At 42.7% G+C, this 23,606-nt stretch overlaps 1 protein-coding gene across 4 annotated transcripts in view; it reads right to left on the bottom strand.

The window, feature by feature from the left end:
- CREB5 (cAMP responsive element binding protein 5) overlaps positions 1 to 23,606 on the bottom strand; it is a 380,590-nt gene that overhangs the window by 223,045 nt on the left and 133,939 nt on the right. For all 4 annotated transcript variants that reach the window (XM_015589514.2, XM_015589515.2, XM_015589516.2 and 1 more), the window contains exon 5: positions 10,561 to 10,733. In XM_015589514.2, the coding sequence (XP_015445000.1) occupies positions 10,561 to 10,733 (173 nt within the window). The remainder of the gene's footprint in view (positions 1 to 10,560; positions 10,734 to 23,606) is intronic.

Below are 23,606 nucleotides of genomic sequence, written 5' to 3'. Positions count from 1 at the left end.
CTGACACTCCCTCCCCCACTCTAAGATCTGGCTGTCACCACCCGCCAGGGACATCAGCATTAGCACTTAAGTATCTTACTTCACATACCAGTGATGTCAAGATGTCAGAAAAATAAAAGTAGTTCCTCCTAAAAACATGACCTATCAACCAAAGGGTTATTTTCTAGATAATGAGGAATTGTTTCAATTTTCTGAAAATTAGGCAAAGGAGCTAATGTGAATCTACATGAGTTTTTTTCTTTTTTAATCTTTTTATGCTTGTCGGTCAATATAGTTGTTCTTTAAAAGTGGTTCCAAGGTTCTGGTACAGTTTATTGTCATTTAAGAGGGAGATTATAAGGGACATCCAGGGCATTATGAAAACCATGTTATGTAAAATACCCAGAATACATCTGGAAGAATTCTTCAAGGGTTTCAGATAAGGTTATATAAATGTCAAATTGCCTAAATCACATTCTAGTAAAGCAAAATATGAAATGCGTACACACACACACACACACACACATGCAGAGACAATTTTCATTTGGATGCTGACATTAAAATTCCCTGGTCTCCCTTAACAGCATATAGTTAAGTTCAAATTATTTTTAAATTCATTCTTTCAATGTTTTAGAGAGGCTATAATTTGAAATACACATCCATGAAGTTGCATTCTTATTCAGTTTTTGTCATGAACGATATAGCCTGATTCAACACAGGGCTAGAGAGAGACTTTACGGGTAGACTTTGGTTTCGCTGAGTTTGTAGGTTCATCAAAATGGCTCCACTCACACCACCCAAACAGTACCGAAGCGGAAGCTGCCTCTGCTTCTCTTGAACATTCTACTGCTTCTCTCTTCAGGTACTCAGACTTTGAGGAAAATAAGAGGAAATGTCACCCTAAGCAGTGATCCCTGAGAGTCTGCCAAGTGCTTGGCCTCCGGCCCCTAGAGATTCTGAGGACATTTTGTATTCGACAAGTGTTCCGTGGCTTGGTGACTTGGGGAGAGGTGTTTGTTGTGGTGGTTGTCATGATTATCTGCGTAGAAAATGTTTATGGATTCTGTGGGCTACAGATAATAGACTGGAGGTCAGCTGTAAAGTGCTGTGCATTTGGCTTGTGAATTACCATATCTGAACCAACATGTGAAGGGCATATTGTTATTCAGGAAGTCATTTCTGGCATTTCAAAGATGTTTGGGGCCATCTGTTCTCTGCAAAGATCTACAACTCTGCAAAAGCAACCCAAGCACATTCCGGCATGTCTCTACCCCACGCCCACAAGGGTCCTATCATTTTACAGACTTCACTGGCCTATTCACCAGCCAAGACACACTTTGCCAAAGGGGGGAAAACTATAAAACTCCAAATTCTTTTAAATGTGTCTGGTGCCATTAAGAATGTTTATTACTCTACAGGAATTTTATGTTGATATTTACCAAAAGCACAACATACTTGGCAAATAGATTACTAGATCTCCTGCTAAATAAAAATGTATCTATTTAATGGAATTTCTTCTTCCACAATTCATATCAGCCAAGCAGTGTGCGGTAGAGTATTAGTCATGATAAGGAAACAAATATATTCCTTACATTAGAAGAGGGCACTTACTAGACAATCTCGTTTCATTCTTTCTTTTTATACGATGAAAAAAGTAGGGCCCAAAGAGGTCAAGGGGACTATTCGAAGTCCTAGGCTTGTGAGTGGCAGAATCAGAACTGCCAGCCATGGCTTCCCAACACTCCAGCAATGATTTGCACTACCTCACTGAAATAGGGTTCCCTCTGTATGAGAATAAACATTAATATCATCCCTACATCCAAAGTCCAAGACCAAATCAAATGTTTCCGTGCCATTCTCACCCAAGCAAAGGTAAAACGTGCATAGTGTTTATATAACCTTGAACTAAATCCTCATAAGAGAGGTTACAAAAAACGATGGTAGAGAAGCCCATTTGGTCTAACAGAACACATGAGAGAAACTGTTCAATCAATTATCTTTTAAATCCCCAAATGTCCAATTATATGAATACATGGTATATACAACGGGCACTATTAGCTACCTACAAATTCCTAAGAGTCCTTGTCTCTTAACTCAGAACCTACTTATCAATCAGTTCATACAGAGTTATTTATACTTTATGAGACATATAGTATTTAAGAATTTGAAAGCTACGAATGACCAGAAATGCCCACTGGGACACTGCCATGTTAGACATGCTCAATCTTCAAAAGGACAAAGTGTTCTGGCTCCAGAGGGCCAGCTCTGCTTTACCAAGTTCATTTCTCCAAACACGCTCATCTTGCAGAGCAGTCAGTGCACACACTAACCATTTTCCCATGTTAATACCCTTTTGGCATTCTTCAAAGAATGGTTAACCTTAGTCTTAGGACCCTCTAAACACCACACCATGAGCCATGTGCCATGTAAACCTAGAGTGAGCCAGCTAGGCCTTCATGCTTCTGACCTTGAAGGCAGGAAACACTGAGCCAGTCCCCATGAATGAAATGTGATGGGGATAGGTACGGAAAGATGCAATTAATTACTGCATTTCGTGTTATGGAAAATACACACCCTCAATACTCAATGTTTAGTTATATGACACCTCACCCAAGGCTTATCCCTAGGAAGACACTAAATATTGATGTAAACTAAAGCCCTATGTCTGTGTCTTCCACAAAGGAACCCCCAAAACAATGCCGGAATAGAAGACAGTGTACCGCAATTTCCCATTGAACTGCGTCTGGCAAGATCTTTGTCCAAGTTTCTTGCATTGGGCTTATTTTATACCTTTTACTATTGTGCTATTGTTTTCAATGTTTTTGTAGTTACATCTCCAACAAAAGCCGCTTTTAGCAATGTGAGCATAAAAGAACAATTTCTTGATGAGATTAGTGTGAAGGAGGAAACTCTACATCGTCACGCACTCAGAGCTGAGCCCCGCAGAACCTACCTGGCCTCGTAGTTTCCAGAATTAAACTTGTTATGAAAATCATTAGCTCTTTAGTGTTGGATACACTTGGTGAATCTTCTAGTGATACCTCCCCATTTTACAGGTGAGGAAACTAAAACACAGGGAAGTCGAGTCCATTTGGACCGAAGAGAGTGTGGTGTTGGTGACCCCACTTCTTGTTCCGGCTCTCACCATTATCAGTATGACCCAGGGCAAGTCACTTACTCTCTGAATCTCACTTTACTCAACTGTAAAATGGATGTGCTCGACAGAATTATGAACTTGTTATTCACATAGGAGTTGAGCCTGGAAGTCAGATCTCTCGGGCTTCATGTTAAGACCCCTCTCTTTGACTGCACTGGCTTCCTCTTCCCAAGCTTCCCCAAGCCCTATTCTGTTCTAACCTACTAAGTATGTGAACACATCCTGGAGCTCAGATCATCTAGAACTCCTACCAAACTCAGCTCATGGAGGAAAATAAACAAAAGAGAATCTGAGACAGAAAAAAAGCACTGAGTAAGGATGCTGTTGCTGGGACTGACTTGTAATCAGCTGGTTAACCTTTCATACATAAAGGAACTGAGGTCCAGAGAAGGTGAGTATTCGGGCAAGCTTGTAAACCTATTAGATGGCAGGGCCTGAACTATCCTAAATCCATGACTTCTGAACCCACGGACAATACTTTTCCAAGATTCTGCTCTGACCTGACACGGTTTGGCTCCGAGCAAGCTCTTGTTTTCCAGGTGTATATTTTTTGACATGCTATACAAAAGAACCGGTATCTAGATTTACTATAGACACAGACTGAATAATCGTGGGCTATTTGCTCTAGAAGCAGACCCTCATCTGTGCGTATCTGTTCTAAAAGGGGGTGAGGAAGAAATATACACAGAAACACTTATGTGGAAGATTCTGGAACTTTGTGAGCAGGACTTGTTTTCGTCAGACCCAGAAATGAAATATTCCTCTAAGAGGAGGTCACAGGCAAAGTTGCCTACCAACCGCAGCTGGAAGTCATACTTCATCTGGGTGGGGCATGGGGGTCTTCCTATAAACCAAGAAGCCAAATGTGGGGCCACCAAACAGTTGGAGAAAGGGTAGTCACTCTCTGAGGTGACTTTGGTTTTCTTAAAAATGATGGAATGTGGCCAGGAGATCTCCCAGGTACAGGTCCATTCCCTGTATGCACATGCTCGAGACAGTCCCTGATCTCAACTTCTGGAGAGCTAGGAAACTCCTGTATATTTTTCCTGAAGGGCTGCAGCAGCTGCTGGCAACTCAGTGTGTCCGCCTCTGCCCTCAACCAGCCTGCAGGTGTGTGAAAGCATAGAAGCTCCTCGCACCGTAACCAGACAGACGGCACTGGCCAACTCCAGAGGGCAGACGATTCTTGGAAACGGTGGGACATATGCATGTGTCTTCCATAGCACTGGGCTGCTATGGGCAGGAACACAGGAAAGCATGTGCTTTGGAGGCCAACAGACCTGTGCTCAGAACTCTGCTGAATGACTTTGTACAATGACTTTGTACTTCTCTTCTTTGGGCAATTCAACTGGAGTAAATGATGTCTATCTGGGCTCTTGGAGAATTATAGGAAATAACATGCAAAGCTAGATTAGTGACTGGCACATGGTAGATGTCGGAGAAATGTTAGTTTCCTTCCTTCTCTTCAGTATCAGCCCGCTAATCAAAGGTTTTTCTAAGAAAAAGCTTGAACCATTGAGGAGTGACCTCCAGTTTTCTCTCCCACATACACTAGCTGTTATGAACTGAATGTTTGCGCCCCCTCCCAAATTTCTATGTTGAAGCCCTGACCGCTCCCACCCCCATATGATGGTATCAGGAGGTGGGGCCTTTGGGAAGGAATCGGGTAGAGGTGAAGTCATGAGAGTGGACTCCCACAGTGGAATCAGTGTCTTTATAAGAAGAAGAAGAGACACCGGAGTGTGTTCTGTCTCCCTCCCACCCTCCCTCATCCTCTCTCTCTCCACACACACTTGCACAAAGAGATCAGGTTGGCATACAGCAGGATGGCGACCTTTTGCAAGGAAGGAAAAGGGCCCTCACCAAGAACTGAACCTGCCGGCACCATGACCTTGGACTCCCCAGCCTTCAGAACTGTGAGAAATAAACACACTGGGTCTACAGCGTTTTGTTAACAGCAGTCTGAGCTTTATACCAGGTGAGGAGCTGGGACACCGAGACACGCAAGACTTGCCTGAGGAATCAGAGGCAAGAGCCAGATTCAGAGACGAGAACAGGGCTGTTTTCCTGCTTTTTGGAAAACACAGCTCTGTGCTCTGGAGTTCTGGCTCTGCCCGCTTCATCTGGCCACAATACCATGTGGTGTTATGACTCTTGAATGTTAAGAAACCTTATATTTCCTCAAGTATCAGTACTTAATGTTTCGTTCCACACATAAAACTCTATGAGTGGAAGGCTGCTGGCCCCCTTGTCAGAGGTAATTTCTCAAGGCTCTGCATGGGATTTAACGGGAGCCATATGGTTAAGTCCATCAACCCTCCCAGAAAGCATCCCCCTGAAGGGCCCTCGTAAATGTTCTCGGGGCTGTGAAAGATCCAGCAACTTTCCAACAATAAAGCAATGTTCATAGCCATGATATTCAGCAAAACACAAAGCAGGAAATAATGGCTTCTGGTCTGAATTACTCAAAGAGGGCTTCGAGCTGTCCTGGGGAAGGGCTGTGGGCCAGTGACAACCTGGGACCTGCTGGCCTGCTGCCTCTTCAGGAAGAAGGCTGGCCTGGATGTCGCTAGCATTAGCCTGTGGTGGGCAGTGACGGTTGTCTTGTGGTTGGCAGTCTTAATCATGCTCTTGGTTTGTGGAGTTTAAGAAAACTCTTAATAATGGATTTATACGGCTATGCACCTACAGGGCTAGCACGTTCTTAAACCATAAACCGCTTATTGTTGAAGTCTTCTTTGCACCATGCCTGTCGTTTACTGACCTCTCTCCTTTTTGTTTTCTTGCTTTAGAGCAACAATGACACAACAACTCTCAAATCCATCAACGTATCTATATCGAGGGACACCTCAAGCAGCAACACGAACTCATACAACAAAGCCACAAGACTTTTGACATTAACAAGTTCTAAGATGAAGAGGAAAAGAACTTCCTCTTTTCTTCTTCTACTTTTTCTTCTACTACTACTACTACTGGTACTACTATTACCATCACCACCACTACTACTACTATTACTATCATTATTATGATTATTATTAATTTTCCTTGGTCATGTTCATTGAGCAACCCCTGATATTCTGCATGACATGTAGTGTCAAGGATTGCAAAGAGAAAGGAGAGAAAGAGGTACAGAAAGGATGATAGAAAGTTCAATTTTTGATGGGCATCAGCTCCTTGTTATTTTTACACTAAACAAAATTTGCTTCTACAATATTTTATATAAGTTTCTGGCTTAGTATTAGATCTATATTGCCTGGCTATAGCCCCATGCAGGTAGTCTTTATGACCAAATAGATAACATAGCTACACATCACATGAACATATATGTGCCAGGACTAATTGGTATAAAATCAGGGAGAGGTTACATATATAAATGGCTTCACATGTGCATGCTGTTGAATAGGTTTTCAAGTTTCCTGGTATATTACCTAGAATATTCCATAATGGGCCAGATATCATTTTTCCGAATAGCAGTCTTGGTAGGAACATCTGTATATTCTGATGTTAGACCTATCATACTCCTATTGTAAACAATTACTGCCAAATAATTTTCACCAATAATTTAACCAATTTATATATTTTCCCGACTCAGTACAGAAAATTACATCTGTAGGACATTTCGAAAACAGGAAGAATACAGGAAGAAAATTTGTGGAATATTTTGGCAGTGCCTCCCATGAGCTGTGAGAACTCTGTACTGATATCTATTCTTGTAGAATTCCACTCTCCACGTTATCTTCATCGCCCTTCTGAAGAATTACCGAGCATGAATTACCCATTATCATTTACTCCGTAAAAAAAAATAGTCTTCTTTAGTCTTCTTTGGGGAAACTGGGACCTATTAAGATTATATCAACTGATTATTGGCTCCTACAAAAATGTCTCATATGAGAAGAGCGAGCGAGCGAGCGAGAGAGAGAGAGAGAGAGAGAGAGAGAATAAGAGACAGAGAAAGAGAGAATTTGTGCTACCACTACCTGCTCATCTACTATTTTTCTCAGGCTTTGCTGGCTTGATCCTGAATTAATGAGCCTGTTACATGATAGCTAATAAAAATGACTAGAGTGGAGATCTTGGAATCTGCCACATATTTGGTCCAAGGCTGAATCGATTTCATCTATATTTAACACATGCTTGTTTTCCATCTCACTTGCTCCCCTACAGCCCATGCTTCGCTATTTTTTTTTTTCCAATCTGGAAAACTTATCTCCTAAAATGCTACCATCAATCAGCCAAATACATTCTTCCCGACAGAGCGTCTGCCAGTTTGACTAAGCACAAGTAGTCACTAGTTTGGGGATGCCTCCCACACTCTCTAGTGCTGTGTGTTTTTCTAGCCTGCCTAACCACACAAGTGCAATTTGGGATATTTATACTCACCTTCCGTTTCTATCGGGATAGCAGTTCTACTTGGACAGAACTGGGCACGGGGCATGGTAGAGGGTGAAAAGAGATGGAAGGGAAGTACCCACATTGCTTATCTATCTACTGTCAACCTTATTTCTTCAGATTTTTGCATTTCCAACCATATCGGTCTACTTTGGCTGAGCGCCCGCTCAGAAAGGATAAAAATCAAATGCTCACAAGGAGGCATATACTTTGTTCCCCAAATCTTCCCTGAGAACGGGCACTGCTCCCATTACCCAGTCCTTCACGTCAGCACCGCTCCCAATATATTCAAGCCTCTAAGCTTAAATACAGCATGAAAGGAGGGGTCACAAAGGAGAGCAAAAGTGGGGTTGGCAGCAGAAGCCGAACACTGGTGAAAGAGGAGGAAAGATGGGGAGCAGGAGACAGGCGGCCCCTTCCTCTCCCACAAAGTTCCAGTTGTGAACACAACTGGAACTGGCCACAGCAAGAGAGTGCCGTGCATGGGCACAGGTGGGTCCCAGCCCCTCTGGCTGGATGTAGCTTTAGCGCAAGCTCGAATGAAGACTTTCATTGCTGTTTGCTGTTTTTGTTGGCCAGTTGCCATGGCAAACATTTGCAGGTGGCTTGGCCAGATTTTGACACTTAAATATTTGAGGTTGTGATAAAAATCAGAATATTACTACAATATGGTTCTGTGCAGCCTCAAAAAAAAAAATCTATCTGCAATTTCAAATGCTCATTTAAAGACACAGTCTCCAGAGGGAACTCATGTTTTAAAATAAGTACTCATTTCCTCTTTGCTGAGAGAAATAAAAGAGTCAACCATCCCCAAATGTTACCACCTAGAGTTTTATTCCGAATCCACTGGTGAGATGGGTTGGGTTGTTCCTTGCTGAGTCCCCACAATCATCCGGGCAAGGTTTTGGATGGGTCACATGGAGAAAATGGAAATGACAGGATGTGTGGTTTGAAATCAACATGGTTAGCGTGACAGGGAAGAATCTGAAGAAAAGAAACAGCCTCCCTCAAGTCTGGCAATGAGACAGAGTCCTAAAAGTGACAATTATCTCCTGGAACACACCAGGAGAGACATACAACACCCCAGGACTGGGAATAAATGGGAAAATGGAGTGGGTCAGGAGGTCACATGTCCCGGGAAATCACCCCCACCCAGCCAGGCATAGTGACACAGCTTAGAAATGTCACCCAACTGTACAGCCCTGGGGCAGCTGGGTAAATGATCAACAGAGTCAACAGCCATCGTAGAATTTCGTGCTCGCCCTTAAAAGATTGTTTCACAAAAACCAGCATTGTGCTAACAATGGCCAAACACTGAGGGCCTCCAAGAGGGTAGCTGGGGACTGGTCGGGGAGAGGCAGGACTCCAGGGGAGAAGGAATGCTGTAAAACCGCTAGTAAACTCGAGCACATTTTATGTTTGTTCCCCTTGAAAGAAAAATAAAATAATTATAATTAGCTGGCCTAACTGTGAATTGTCTGCCCAAAGCCAAGCCACTAGAGTGAAGGAGTCCCTTGAAATTAAGATGCCGTCTTTAACAAACCCGCCCCACCCTCTCAGAATATTATAGGTTCTTGCTTTAGATGGCAGCAACATTTGCTCCCATGGTCATCTGAGAAGAAAGGAAATCTTTAACGGAGACACTTGCTAATTCAGTGTTGGCTTCTTCAAACAAAGCCAGGCATTCAAACGGCAGGGTTAATTTTCTATGTCTTGAATGGGAAACCAAATGTACCCACGGCAAACTCGCAAAACCGTCACTGCCCACAACTCTTATTGGTTAAGGTGGGTCTTCACATGCCACAACCCATCCTGATGAGCTGAGAAAGGTGAGAGGCAAGGTATCTCTTCTAGAGCAGCTGCAGGAGGAAGAAGCCAGCGCCGTACTAGCGCTCACTCTTGGTCTGTAATTCTTACGAGCATTAACAATAAAGTGGAAAAGACACACTGACAAATCGCGGGCTAGCTTCCAATTTTTTTTAAATCTCCATATCGCATATTCAACTGAACATTCAAGCTAAATTCTGATGCATACACCAAACACAGCAGGCTCCCTATCCTGTTTTAAACAGACCACTCTGGGAACATAGAGCAACCAGTTTTCAGCAATATAAATTTATCAGCAATATATCCAGCAATATAAATTTATCATGACTCTTTGGCTTAAGTTATTATCTTTTTTCCCCCCCCAAACCCGAGTGCTCTTGAATCTTTTATTTCCTCTTTACTCCAGTCTTGTGAGGGTAGAAAGAAGAGATACCACCCTCATTCTAGAGATAAGGAGGCTGGGCCAGAGATGCTGCATTTCTAAGATGCTCCTGAGTAACGCCCACACCACTGGCCTCAGACACGCTCTGAGTGGCCAGGAGCGAGAGCTACGGCACAACACTTAGAAGTGAGAGCTCTTTCCATCCCATAATACACAGGGGCTGGGACCGTACTACCAATTTCTCCCAATACATCGGTATTATCTTTTATACATAAATGAGAGGGAGAAGGCCCGCTTTCTTTGTTTCGTCTGCTTCAAGAATGAATGTGGACCAATGCACAGAGAGGGGAGGGCTAACAAAGAAGTATTAGCAAGGAAGAGGAGCGAGGAAGAATGATCGGAGGACTGTGGAAATATACAGAAGACACAAGTGACAGGCTTAGCAAATCCCAGGAAGGGAGGGACATACTCTGCTGGAGAGGAGGCGGGGCCAGTGAAACTTCCTTCCACCATCCTTAAGTATTTGACCTGAGAACTATGCTGAGGTCCTGCAATATCTTAAAATTCACGAATCTTGTTAGAAGAAACAATGACATGGAATGACTTGCTTTTCCTCCTAAAGTCAGGGTCAAATATCTTCCACCAACCAGAGACTTCCTCTCCCGTTTCCCATCAAAAATATCACCCTGAGCTCCAGGCAGTAGCACACCAGCCAAGAAAACCAACTTCTGCCTTATGAAATCCGAGTTCTAGAAACAAAGAGAAAATCCAGAACATTCCCTGAGCTCCAGCCAGGACCCAGAGACAGCCGAGGAGGTCCCCTTACCCGATCTGGCGGTTGGTGGAAGGCGCCTGCGTGATGACAGAGCTGGACTGGGGTGACGGCATGGCTTGCTGAATCACAACGCTGGTGTCATGGTTGGGCATCCGGGTGCTGCCGAGCTGGTGAGCTCCGGGCCCCGCCATGGCCCCACCAACTGTGTTATGCATCGAGATATTCTGCCCAGAGAAGACGGAGAGAAAAGGTCAGAAGAAGTCAGTGTTTTATTCTCAAGCTCTCCAAGGCCAAAATTGGGAATCTGGTCATGTCAACCTAATAGAGAGTTATGGCTTCTGGCAAGCCATGGGTTCATTCTTCTTGTTATAACTTACAGCTATGAGAAGATGAAAAATAACCCTTCACCCTAGAAGTAAAGCACATAAGAAAATACCTTGAAGTTCACTAATCACTCCGCCGCCATCCTGATGTGAGGTTTACATCAGGGACGTTTAGCCCATATCTTCTCTGACTTGGTGTGATATATGCTGCATTTGAAAACGATTTCTGTGGTTAAGTACATAATGCTGTGATTTAGTGAAGAGTCGTTTGGCATCCTGCTTTGAGTAACAAGCACACCAGGTAATTTTTTCTGTTTCAGTCTTATAAGAGTAGCCAATCGCTATTTTTTCCCCCAGGAAACTACTAGTTTTCCAGATCATAATCTGGGTACCTATGATCCAAGCCCATCAACCTGAGGCATGAGGATGGATGGCCGGAACACACGATGGGGTGTCTGAGGTCCAATAACACACGAGCAAGAGTTGCAACTTTGTGCTGTATTTCCATAAAATCAGTCCATGACAATTTTATGGAATCATGATATAGAATAATGATTGATTGTCTGTCAATCAGTGATTGATTGCTCCCTGTCTTTTCCTCTAGAATGTAAAATGTTTGCGTTCACAATTCCATCCCATGGTGCTTGGAGCATAGTAGGTATTTTGGTGAGGGGTATCGTATAAATAAATGAGCGAAGAAACAAACGGGACAACTAAGTCGCTGAAGGGACCTCATATCGTGTATTTATTTCTGATGAATGGATTAAAGGCTTCTTTGTTAAAAATTCAAAAGTAAGGTAAAATACTCAAGGCAAAGTGGCTTAAGAGACAACTCTTCCTAGAAAAGAAAGTCACTGGGTCAATAGGATTCACACTTAGGCTGAAGAGGGCTGATGAACATGGCGGGGCTGAAATGTGAAAAAGTCAGAACCTCGAAAAGAAAGAAAAAGTACAGGGCAAAGCAAAATAAATAAATGGGCCTCTGTAAACTGCGAGGAACAGCGCTTCAGCCTAGCAGAGTATGAAAATTCGAGAGGTCAGTTGGACAATGGGTTGAGGATGGCAGGAAAGAAATGAAGTGTCACTAGCAATTTACTAGAGGGAAAATATATATATCTGTCTGCGCTTTGGGGTTAGCAAAGAAAAAAATAAATGTTACCCAGGAGAACTAGAAGCGGTTCTTTGAAGTTCTTCCGCAAAGAACAGGATTTCCTGCACTACGTGTTAAATGATGGTGATAACATACAGGGTATTTGGGGTGGCTGTGTCCATCACGCCGCACCTTTCCCAGGTTTCTGATTTCTAACTCCTGACCACACAGTTTGTCAGGAGTCCAGACGGAAACCGGGCACCTGGCTTAGACTGTGAGCCGACTGTGTTGTCGTGGGTTCCCCAAAGGCATGAACGGGCTCATACAGACACACAGGGCCCACGAGCTCCTCTTCGACCCTGGAAGGCTTTTCTGATGTGGGAAAATATTGTGGTTGGTTAAAGTAAGATGAAAGGACGTGGTGATTTGTATTGGGGTGGCAGTGCAGGGACATGCTTGAGTTCTTGAGCTCTTTTTTTATAGGATCTTGAGACATAGAGAATGGAACTAAAAATAATAAAAATAAAAATAATCGTGTTATTTCTTTTAAAAGCGAACCTTAACAAACATACTTCCCCAGGTCTTTATTAGGTCTCGAAGTAAACAATTGTAAGGATTATTTTTTCCATTGCTTAGATTCTCAAAGATACTAAAAGATTTTCATCTTGCTCACAGTCACCTACTTTGTCAATAATAGCCCTTGAATCTCTTTTAGAATTATTTCTGTTGTGCTATGCTACCAAAAGTTTTGAATAAAGCTGTACAATTTCATTTTTCAAATAAAAAATCTTTGACTTCACAAAAAAGAATATAAATCTATAAACTTCCTTTGAGTTACCTTTGATATGTCTTTTCTATCACCCCCATATGCAGTCTCCAAATACTACAAATTCGGCTTCAGCGTCCTATATCTCTTTCTATCTTTCCATCTCTCCTTCCACCAACCTACACCCAACCACCACCATCTCCTCTCCTGGACTACATAGTGGTCTCCTAGCTGGTCACCTGTCACTCACTCTGGCTTCCCTTTCTCCTCTTTCCCGCACTATAGCCACAGTGATCTCAAAAGGCAAAACTGACCATGCCTACACGGCCCCCATCCCCAGCTTTCTGGATGGCTTCCCATGGTTTAGAAGACACTGGAGGCCCTCCTCGTGTGACCTCCGAGGGCTGTCTGGAACCCTTCTACCTCCCCAGCTCATCTCACACCACGGTCACTCTTGCTCTCTGTGATTTACTCCACCCGACTGGAATTTTTCTGCCCTTGAAATGACCATAATCCAGTTCAGCCCAGGGCCTTGGAGTATACTCTTTCCTGTTACCTGTGTTCTTCCTCTGACTACACCTGTAAATCTCAAATGAAGCAGCGCGTGAGGAAGACTTTCCTGACCTCTCCAGTGATGGGCGCCATCTCCCTCTCCTTTGTAGTACTTTCCACAAGTTTGCAATTGTTTTCAATTATTTGATTAATATCTGTTTCTTCCTCAAGAATATGAGCATAACGAGAGAAGGGACTAAATCTGACTCTACTCCCCATTGTGTCAATAATGTCTAAGTCAGTGCCTGGCATACAATAGGTGCTCAATAAATACGGAACGAATGCGTGAAACACGAAATAACATTCCTAGAACATTCAATATGATGAAGTCTTATCTTCTATGCCCTGGACAATTTTGCAGAGTGCTAAGTTCTTGTCTATTTACCTTGAAATCTCAAAGTATGTTCACAATAACAGAGTTTTAGAAGGTTAAAGTACTTCTTTGATTCTGGGCTAGAGAAATAGAGAGGCTCATCACTAAGAAGAAAGCCACAAACATGTCATGTAGATTGGAAAGCAAAGCCTTTGGTAAAATATTAAATGATTCCTCGGAGGAAGTTACCAAGAGGTGACCTTCAAGTCTTTGGGCACCATGGCTCAAATGGTGGTGACAAACCATTCTTTATCTCTGCCACGAAAACCAAGAAAAACTGATTTGTGCTGCAGCACAAATAAACTGGTTTCATTTCTTCAGAGTAAAGCATGTTAAATGAGAGAAAGAAGTATGTGTCTGAGAATCATTAAAAAGAATAAAAAAGACTATCTAGAAAAATACATCACACCCTCCCCCACCGCCATTTTTAAGACATTTCTTTGTCTCTGTGATCTCCACCAGAGATAGAAAAAGCTTCAAAAAGTTATATTCTAATTCTTCAATAACCTCCTTTCTCCCCCACACATGAAATCTGCAAATTCTCCAGCCTCCTTCTCCCACACCCAGAGGGTAACTTTAAAACATTGTGGAAAAATAAACAATTAGGCAAGCATTATCATTTCATATTAAGAGGAGATCTATTTTTTTTTCCTTTAAGCATTACATAGTAACTCAAACATGAAATTATTTTCTGAGTTCACATTTTCCCAATTATGGGTTCAAAACCTGTCTTCATTGATAAAACAATGGCATTTTACCTCTGGATAAATTAAATATCCAATTTCGAAAACACAAAGAGTGATTCTATCTTGCTGAGTTATTTCTGCTAGTATAGTTCCATAGATTTGGAGCTGGTAAAACAATGTCACAAAACCAGTGGATGGATGACAATATGCCAAGAAGGATTGGGGGATATTCCTCGAGTTTCAGCCTTTGGCCTTTTCCTGTTCAACAATTTTATCAACAGCTTGGATGAAGATGTAAAAATCGTGCTTGTCAACTCTGTGGCTGACACATGTTGGGAGGCATAGCTAATGTTCTGGATAGTAGACTCGGGTTTTCCTTGAGCCAACTGTGTGATCTGGCCTCCAAAAATGCTAACATAAATCTAGGTTATTAGAAGAGAAGTGCGATGTCCAGATCGAGGGAAGTAATTATTCCACTGTAGAGCACGTCGGACTGACCACATTTGGCCACCACATTTTCAGGGGGAAATCAACAAATAGGAGGGAATGAAAGCAATGAAGGCATCCAAAATGCATCCCAGGAAGAATGGTCGAAGAATCAGGGAATATTTAGTCTAAAGAAGAGAACACCTAGAAAGTCGTGCTAACTGCCTTCAAATATTTGCAGGATTAGACATAGTCTCTGTTGCTCCAGCAGTCGTAATTTCAAAAAATGGAATCATGATGATAAAAAGCCAATAATAACTACAATGTGGGTTCCTTTTTTTAAGCAGCCACTATGGTGGATGCTTTATAAACCGTAGTTCTAATCCTCACAATGACCCTACAAAGTAGGCATTATTATCTTTATTTTAAGGAAGGAAAAAGAGTAAAACGCCACACCATCACTGATACCATACCATTCGCTCTGGCCACCCTCACTCCTTCTGGACTGATACTTTAAAAATATGAATTTGACCTTTTGTTGGGATAAATTTACCAAAATGAAGAGATGTCAAAAAGACAAAACAAACTGCTTTGTAAAGTACTGAGCTTCTGGTATGAGAGTTAAACCAGTAGAGGCTAGTGGTCATCTGTCAAGGATGTCACCAAGAGGATTCTTGCATCAGGAGGGAAATGGCACTAGATGACCTCCAAGATCTCTTCTGTTGCTCAGATTCTCTCATTTATGATACATGGTTCATACTTTGGCTTAAACGCTTCCAAATGATCAGTCATATGTGATAATGTTGAAAATATACCGTCTTAGGCATAAGGAGGTCTCTCTTAGTTCAGTCTCTACCCCTCCTTGTAGCCATGTAACCTGGATAAATCATTCAACTTCCCTGGGCTCCACAGCCTCATTGATAAAAGCAAAGGGTTGGACCACATGGTCTCCATGATCTTTTCCAGCTCTGATACTCCATAAGTCTCTCTCTGTGTTACATTTTATGAGACACTAAATATCCAAACAGACTTTTTAGACTCTGATTCATGGGCCTAGAAACATTGATTTTTCTCTATAACCATAAGCTTTTGCAGAAATTAACCTTCTGAAAATTATAGCTTTCTGCCAGACCCAAGGGATCATGATTTATGAAACAGATCTAACGAAAAGTAAAATTTCTCAAACGTCACAGGTGAGAGCTCCACAGACAAACTATCTTCACCTAAAATTTTCCCTCTTTGGTTCAAATTCTTCCACATGTCCTTGGATTTCTTCCTCCCTTCGTGTCTTGTAACATACCTTGCTTTCCATTCATTGTTGTTCTGAGACATAAGGGTGTGAATGGGGTGAGAACCAGGGACATAATGAGTCGTGACTGCATACTCAGTGAGCTTGAAGTAGAGTGGTAATTGTCTTTCTGCATGCATGGACTTGGAATACAATATGCAAAAAAACAACCTGATATATGTGAATATACATCCGTGTTCTTACAAATAACTATAATTTCAGGGCGTGGTGATGAAGGATGAAGGGAAGGGGACCACAAATGAAAATGAAGGTTGGAGCATACAGGCAAAATAATGTTGATTCCCATAAGGTCCCAAAATGTTATCTTCAAATCTACATTCTGTCCAACTGCCAAGGTGTGGAGACTTTATGGGTTTCTCTATAAAGAGCCAGGGTCATCTCGACACGCGTTTACAAGCTGAGTTGTGCAATCTTGAAATTGTCTGCATCTTAATGATGCCTGGGCAGTTATGAAGACTTTCAGAACTTCTCAGATGTAAACAACCATGAACCGCATCCAAAAATGTCTGAGACATTCACAGAATAACAAAGGTGCAAACTTTCTGGGAGACACTAGGCTTTCTGGAAGTGTAGAAGGGATTCTAGAGGGTCTTGATGGCTCCTTTCTGCTGCTCTCAGGAGCTGCAGTACCAGTACGGGTATTTTGAATCCTACTAAGAGGCTGGGCTGCTCCGTGACAGAGGGAACAGTGAGGTAGCAGAGAAGTCACAGCAGGTGGGAGGTGAGGAGACCAGGGCCCACGCAGGCTGCCTCTCTCTGCATAGTACTCTCCTTAGCATGTTCACATAGTGCAAGATGCACAGTAGAAGAAACCGTCTCAGGCAACCCCTGAAGGAAAGGAAGGGGGAGGAGAGCACAGGGCACTGTCAAAACTCCAGCCTTGACATGCACGTTTAAATTCGGCTTTTTCGGAGTTTGCTACTTATCCCCGAGGAATTCTAAGAGGACACATGGTACAGAAAGAAAACATGGGCACTGGGATCAGGATCAAGTTCACATCGGCTCTATATCATATGGGGCATGTTATTCAAGTTCTCTGAGCCATACCTTCCTCATCTTTAAAACGGAGAAAACCCTCTAGTATAGACAGGGTTGTAGTGAGTATCACGTGTGAGAATAGACATTCCAGCATAGTGCCTGACAACAACTTTTAGTAAAGTTCGCAACCTGAAGTTCAGAGAGTAATGGTTCATACTGAGTGTCTACTCCCCATGACTGATATTAATAGAAATATTATCAATAGTAGCTAACACTTAGACAGCATTATAATGTCCGAAAATTTAATTCTATCATCAGTCTAGGAAGTAGGTATTATTATCCCCATTTTACAGATGTGGAAACTGAGGCACAGGAGTGGTTAAGTGACTTGCTCAAAGTCACACAACCAAAAAGTGCAGGAGCTCAGATCTAGGCAGTTTGGCTTCAGAGTCCAGACTCTTACCTACTAAACCATACTTCCCCTACAGTCTTGCTGTAAAAACGTTTTCTAGTGGAAAGTGATATGGTAGAATATATCTGTACCCGACATTGTTTCTACCGATATTTTAAAAAGTTATTAACCGATATTGGCATGTGATCCTGAGAGTTACAGTCTATCTGTCATATCTCTAATTTGGATCGATGTTATCACTACCATCTTCACATCTAGAAAAGCCTGGGAAGACACCATGACTTATTGCAGAGTGATTGATTAGTGACCCTTGTATTGAGATCATGTTGCCTACACAGGCATTTCTAGACTAGTTTACCATGAACAGGGCAAATTAGGATTAGGAAGAGAAGGCTATAGTTCAAACAGTGTTGAACAATACTTTAATCAAACTACTAAAACAAGCAAACAAACAACCCTCACTTGCTCACTCTTTGATGTTAGTTCACCTTCCTCAAGAGTTCCAAGAGCTCAGGGAAAGCCTGAGAAAGAGTCCATTTTTCTGATGTTCAGATCAAGTTCAACGTCCAAGGCAAATTTCCTTGCAATGGGTAGAAAGACAGCTTGCACAGTGATGTAACCTTCAGTGCCCTTGGCCCACTCGCCCGTTTTAAGGAAGCAGGCACCACCCACCCCCGCTTTCCGTCTGCAGGACACAGAGCATCAGGATCCATCTGACTGGCCTCTCCTCCCCTCCAATCCCAGACCTCTGTCATCCCTTCTAATACTGGGTTTGAGGCAAGAACCATCCCTGTAAGCATTTTATAGCTATTCATTTAATACCATAGTAAAATGCTCAAGACAATAAATGTCTTCTCAGGTGCCAACCTTGACTGTGAGAAACAATTTTCAGGTGCCTCTCAAAGATCCTGCTCCTTCCTGTTCAGATTCTCAGTGCCTTAGACTGTCCGTGTTTCTGCTCTCATCTACCACTTTATTGTCTCGGCCGCTTCTGCTAAATATAGTCATACGAGTTAAAAGGAAAGAAACGGTACCACTTCATTCAGGTTACTGGAATTACGGTTAGGCACGTTTCTGTGGCTGATGTTTCTACAGACATCCTGGAAACTAGAAACTAGTCTAACACTACTGAAAATGATATCGTACTCACTGGTATGTTTCCTCATTTCACAAGAATCTTCTACCAGAAAGACGTACATTCCATCATGGCACCGGACTGCTTAAACACTTGTGCTGGCCATCCATTATCTCCTACATGTGCCTCTGCATTGACTTCAGCCTTTTACAACCTGGTCCCAATCAATCTTTCCCACAGCACCTCCTGGCAGCCCAACCTGCTTCTTCCCCCTCCCCGCTACTGCTCATACCCACAGACCTCAACGTTTCTTGACTATTCAACACCATTCCACGTCTCTTTCACCTTTGCCTTAATACTTCTTCTTTGCGGTCAATCTATTTATCACATCCAGCTATGATATCCTCTCCTTTGCGGAGCCTTCCCCGATCTGTTCTGGCCCCATTACTTGTTCCCTACTTGGTGCTCCCACAGTGTCTTGTCCACGCCTCCATTAGAGAGGATGACTTGTGTCCACAAGTGATTTCTTCAGTAAACTTAGAGCAAGGAATACGCCATGTTCTTCAGAGAACAGCCACCGTCTGCTCCATGACATGCATTTTGTAGAGAGGCAATAAATTCAACTTTTCGGTGAATAAATGAATAATGTATGATCTCAAACAAGTTTATAGCTTCTCTTTGCTTCAGTTTTCTCATTTGTTAAATAGCAACAACCCTACAATGTAAGATTTTTATAAAGATTATGTTAAGTAGTATAAATACAGAGCTTAGTGCAATGTTGAACACATTAAATGCCCAATAAATGTTAGTAGCCATTATTATAATTATCCTTGCTATTATCACGATTACTGCCAAGCTGACACTACTTCTTCACTAGGTGGAATTAATTAACTGCTTCTCCACTAGGTGGAATTAATTAACTGCTCCTTTGTCCTCCATCTTATCTCATACAGACTTCCTTCAAAGCTTTTAGAACACATTGGTATATTCATGTATTTATTTTTATGTCCGTTTTCCCCTTCCAGCTGTGAACACTTTGACTACAGAGACAGGGTCTGACTTCATGCCCTCGTCCTCAGGCCTGTCACATAGATGTTTGACGAGTGAATATATAGTAACTATTGCTGTGGAAAATAAAAAAGAAAAAGCAAGCCCTCTCCTACATGTCCTACAATTTAGAGGGAATATGAAAATTTATGAAAAGATGGAGATGAAAAACAAAGGAATCTGAAAAATACCTTTACAATAGAAACAGGAAGAGACACATCATCTAGAGCCGATGAGACCCTGGTCTGAAGGGCAAAGGGCTAGTCCACAGGTCTGCGTGTTCATCCGAGCTCCGCCATTAAGCACATGATCTTGTTTAACTTCTTCGCTCTGTTGATTTTGCCTTCGTGATGATTCCCACATCTGCCTTTTCTTTGCTGTTCCACAAGCTCCACAGTTTTATCACCTCCTATCCTGATTACGCGATAGCTTCCTGCTGTGCTCCAGGCTTCCCATCCTTCTGGTCCCTTCCAGTCTACTTCGGACCACACTGCCCAGTTAATTGGTACATTTTCCTAATGTCACTTCTCAACTCTAAAACTGCCCAGAGTTTCCCCTTACTTACTAAAGCCCACTCTGAGTCTTGTCTCCATGCTCTATGTATCCAGTCCCACCTCTTACGCTTGTCTCCTGTCCAAAGTCTCCACTCCAGTCACATGTCCCTACTCTCCACACACTCATGAGTTCAAATTCTCACCTTCACACCTTTGCAGGTACATTCCCTGGGCCTGCAATTCCTTCTCTTCCTCACCGCCTAGCTAAATCCTATCCTTTAGGCATTCAATTTGTTGACTGGTAGGTGGATGGTGTCATTTCAAGTACAGAATGAGGATAGTATGCCCCTGCTTCCTTTGACCTATAAAGTTAAGACACAGTCATGGCTTGAAAAGAGCTTTAATAACATACGTATCGCCCTACAACCCTGCTCCCCCTCCTCTGACATACCCTCGTTCTTAAAAAAAACTGACTTCCGCTCTTTATTTCAGGTTCACCTTCTCAATGTCACCTCCATAACTGAAGATATCCCCCTGTTATTGTCTACCTCAGTAATCCAATCCTTTCCTTTACAGCACATGTCAATGGGCTAAATGGGCAATTGTTATCATTATTATTTCCAGTTCATCACATTAGAAATTCCAGAAAGAACGAGACAATGCTTGTCTTGTAATCTATAAAACTGCCTAGCTTAGTGCCTGGCACAGAACTAAATGACCATTGATGGAATGGATAAATGAATTATGATTTCTGACGTGATAATATGGGAATGAAAAGCAATTTATAATTTCCTCTTTTCTATGTTGGGCACACAGTCATGTTAAGCCTGACATACAAAGAGGTAACATTTGCTAATTTGAGTCCTCACGAGTCATATCAACACACAGAGGCCAGAACATAGCTCAATAATCTTCTCAAACTGCCCCGTGTCTGGTGAACTCAAGCCTGAGCCACTGGCTGAAGTGAGCCAAGGTGGGCCTTCCTAAGCAACTGGAAAACAAGACAGGAAAAGCTACAGCAAAATGACTGGAAACAAACAAGGACCTAGGATCCTGAGGCCAACATGGGGAAAGGAAATGGACGGCACAATGGCATCACCAGGATCACACTTCTGTGTTGCCCAGGGAGGAAGAGGGTCTCCATTGTCATGACATGGGTGTTGAGCACATGATGAAAAGTCACCATGAAAGGCTGGTATAGCCCTGTAAGAGGCAAACGGCCCATTACAGCGTTACTCAAGAGATTTCTCTCCCTTCCTTACTAGAAAATGTAAAATTATTTTAAAAAAGAGTGCATAAAAAACCACCTCAGGGACACTGAGGGTCTATTTCTTCAGCATTTCAAAGAGAATCAAGTACTCACTTAATGACCAGAAATACAAACACAGCACTCTCTTAAATGCTGCTAATGACAGACTCCGGCTCCGAGCAGAGACTCTCCTTTGCCTTTCCCTTGCCCAAGCCCCTCTTCCTCTGCTCTTCTCTCCTGGCCAAAAGAACTGGAGGGCGGGGCTGGCCCGTAGGAATGAATTTGCTTGACAACTCCCCTGCCTGGAGCACTGGTCTGGCATTTGCATTCCTGAATATTTGGCAAGAGCAGGCTCTTAACATCAAACAGAAATGTGATCTTCAGTGGGAAGGAAAATGTGCTACAAAATAGACTTCCTTCTCCGAAACAATGGAGAATAAGCGCCCTTGCACCGCATTGCACTTCCGGTGGAACCCGTCAGGTGGCTCACCGTGAATGGCTGCGCTTCGTACATTGTTTACTACTTCACAAATATAAGTTACCGCGATGCTGTTCTAATGATCAATATTAATTAAGCAACATATTTCTATCCTGAGAAGTGGCTGTTTCATTGGAGGACAAACACCCCTGAATCGCAAACTGAATCATAGCTAACAGTGTTTGTTAAGTCTTAGATCAAAAACCAAATTACACAATGCAACTGAGTAAATCCATGAGAGCTGCATCTGTCTTATCTGATGAGATCCAATACAAAGAGATAACAGTTTTCACTTGATCATAGCAAACCAAACAGCCCTGGTCCTGTACAGGGGCACCGGCCACAACTGAACATGACGGTCCCCTAAAAATCTTCTGGAAATCTTGTCTGAGTATTAAGAGCAAGTTTAAAAATTCTTTCCTAGCAGTAACTTGGAGTTTTTGGACCATAGGGAACCAGAAAAGTGCAAAGTGAGGTGGGTTCTATGTTTACAGACCTCCGAACCTGTTCGGTATCACCTGTCACTACCTTCACGTCATTTCCTACCACACCTCACCTAGTGCACGCCGCTCCAGACCTGTGCTGGCCACCTCGGTTTTCCGCTGACAGGTGGGAGACTTGACCTTGGCTGCTCTCGACTTGACCTTGGCTGCTCCCGCAAGCTGGAAGGCTTCTTCCCGTTATCCTCCCAGCTCCCTCCCTCGCCTCTCCCAAATACTTGCTCACAGGGTAGGTACCTCCTGATGAGGCCTGTGTCTGAGGCTCCACCACTCTGTCTGAAATGACAACTTTGCCTCCTTGTTTGCACAGTTCGCTTCCTTAATCCATCCTTCCCCATTCAGAACGTCCACTCCGCTGTCACTTATTCCCATTCAAAAGCACCACTCCCATTTCTGATTCTTATTCTTAAAATAACAATTTGAGAGAAGAAAACTACAGAAAAAAAACCCCAATGGCTGTGTTTTTCTTTTGTTTTTGTTTTTTTTTTTCCACCAAAGATCTCTTTTACGATTTTTCTCCCTTGGATGTCATGTTTCTAAAATACATCTTTAAAATAAAATAAAATACAGTACTTCTTTAAAAATTATAAATTCATTTTCCTATACAATTATATAGTCTTCGAAGCTTTCACATTCCTTAATTTCTAAAATCTCTTTTCGCTCCATTGTACTGTCACACACTACTATTCCAAGTGTTGATAAAATTCTAGACAAACAGAAAGAAATTGATGCTTTAGCTAGTCTGGGCAGACTCACTACAGATAAATGTACAATTTCAATTAGAGAGTTTGACTACCGTATCATTTGGGGTCCCAGTAGGAAACAGATGGCATGATCAAAATGGGTAATTTGAGGAGTGATTGATTCATAAAGGAACTATTTGCCAAGGTGTGGGCAGCGTGCAGAGAAGCCACAAGCCATGGTATAGTACCCCGGGGCCAGTACCAGCGGGGAGCTGTTAGCTCCCTATGCTTACAGGAAGGAGTGAGAGAAGAGAAGACAGGACCAGAGGAGAAGAGAGAGCTGTGCAGACAGGGCACCTGATGGGGCTGTCACTCTTGGTCAAAGGAGGCAGCTAACTGGAGTTGCTGGGAGAGTAGACCTCGAGCTCCCTTCCTCCGCCTCTGGAACCTGCTGCGGTGGCCCTGTGACCATTGGCCTACATTCCATGGGAAAACACCAACTAAAGGTGCTCGTGAATGCAGTGTACACGGGTCAGCTTTGCAGGGCAGAGAGGGTAGGAAAGGTGGAGAATGGGCCTGGATGGACAATCGGACAAAATGCGGTACTACTATGTTTTCATAAATCTTTCATTGTTTTATTTTAAAAGGAATATATT

Source organism: Pteropus alecto, unplaced genomic scaffold (assembly GCF_000325575.1).
Source record: "Pteropus alecto unplaced genomic scaffold, ASM32557v1 scaffold21, whole genome shotgun sequence".
Lineage (NCBI taxonomy): Eukaryota > Metazoa > Chordata > Mammalia > Chiroptera > Pteropodidae > Pteropus > Pteropus alecto.
Note: the sequence above shows the minus strand (reverse complement) of the source record. Positions and strands in the feature narration are given on the sequence as shown.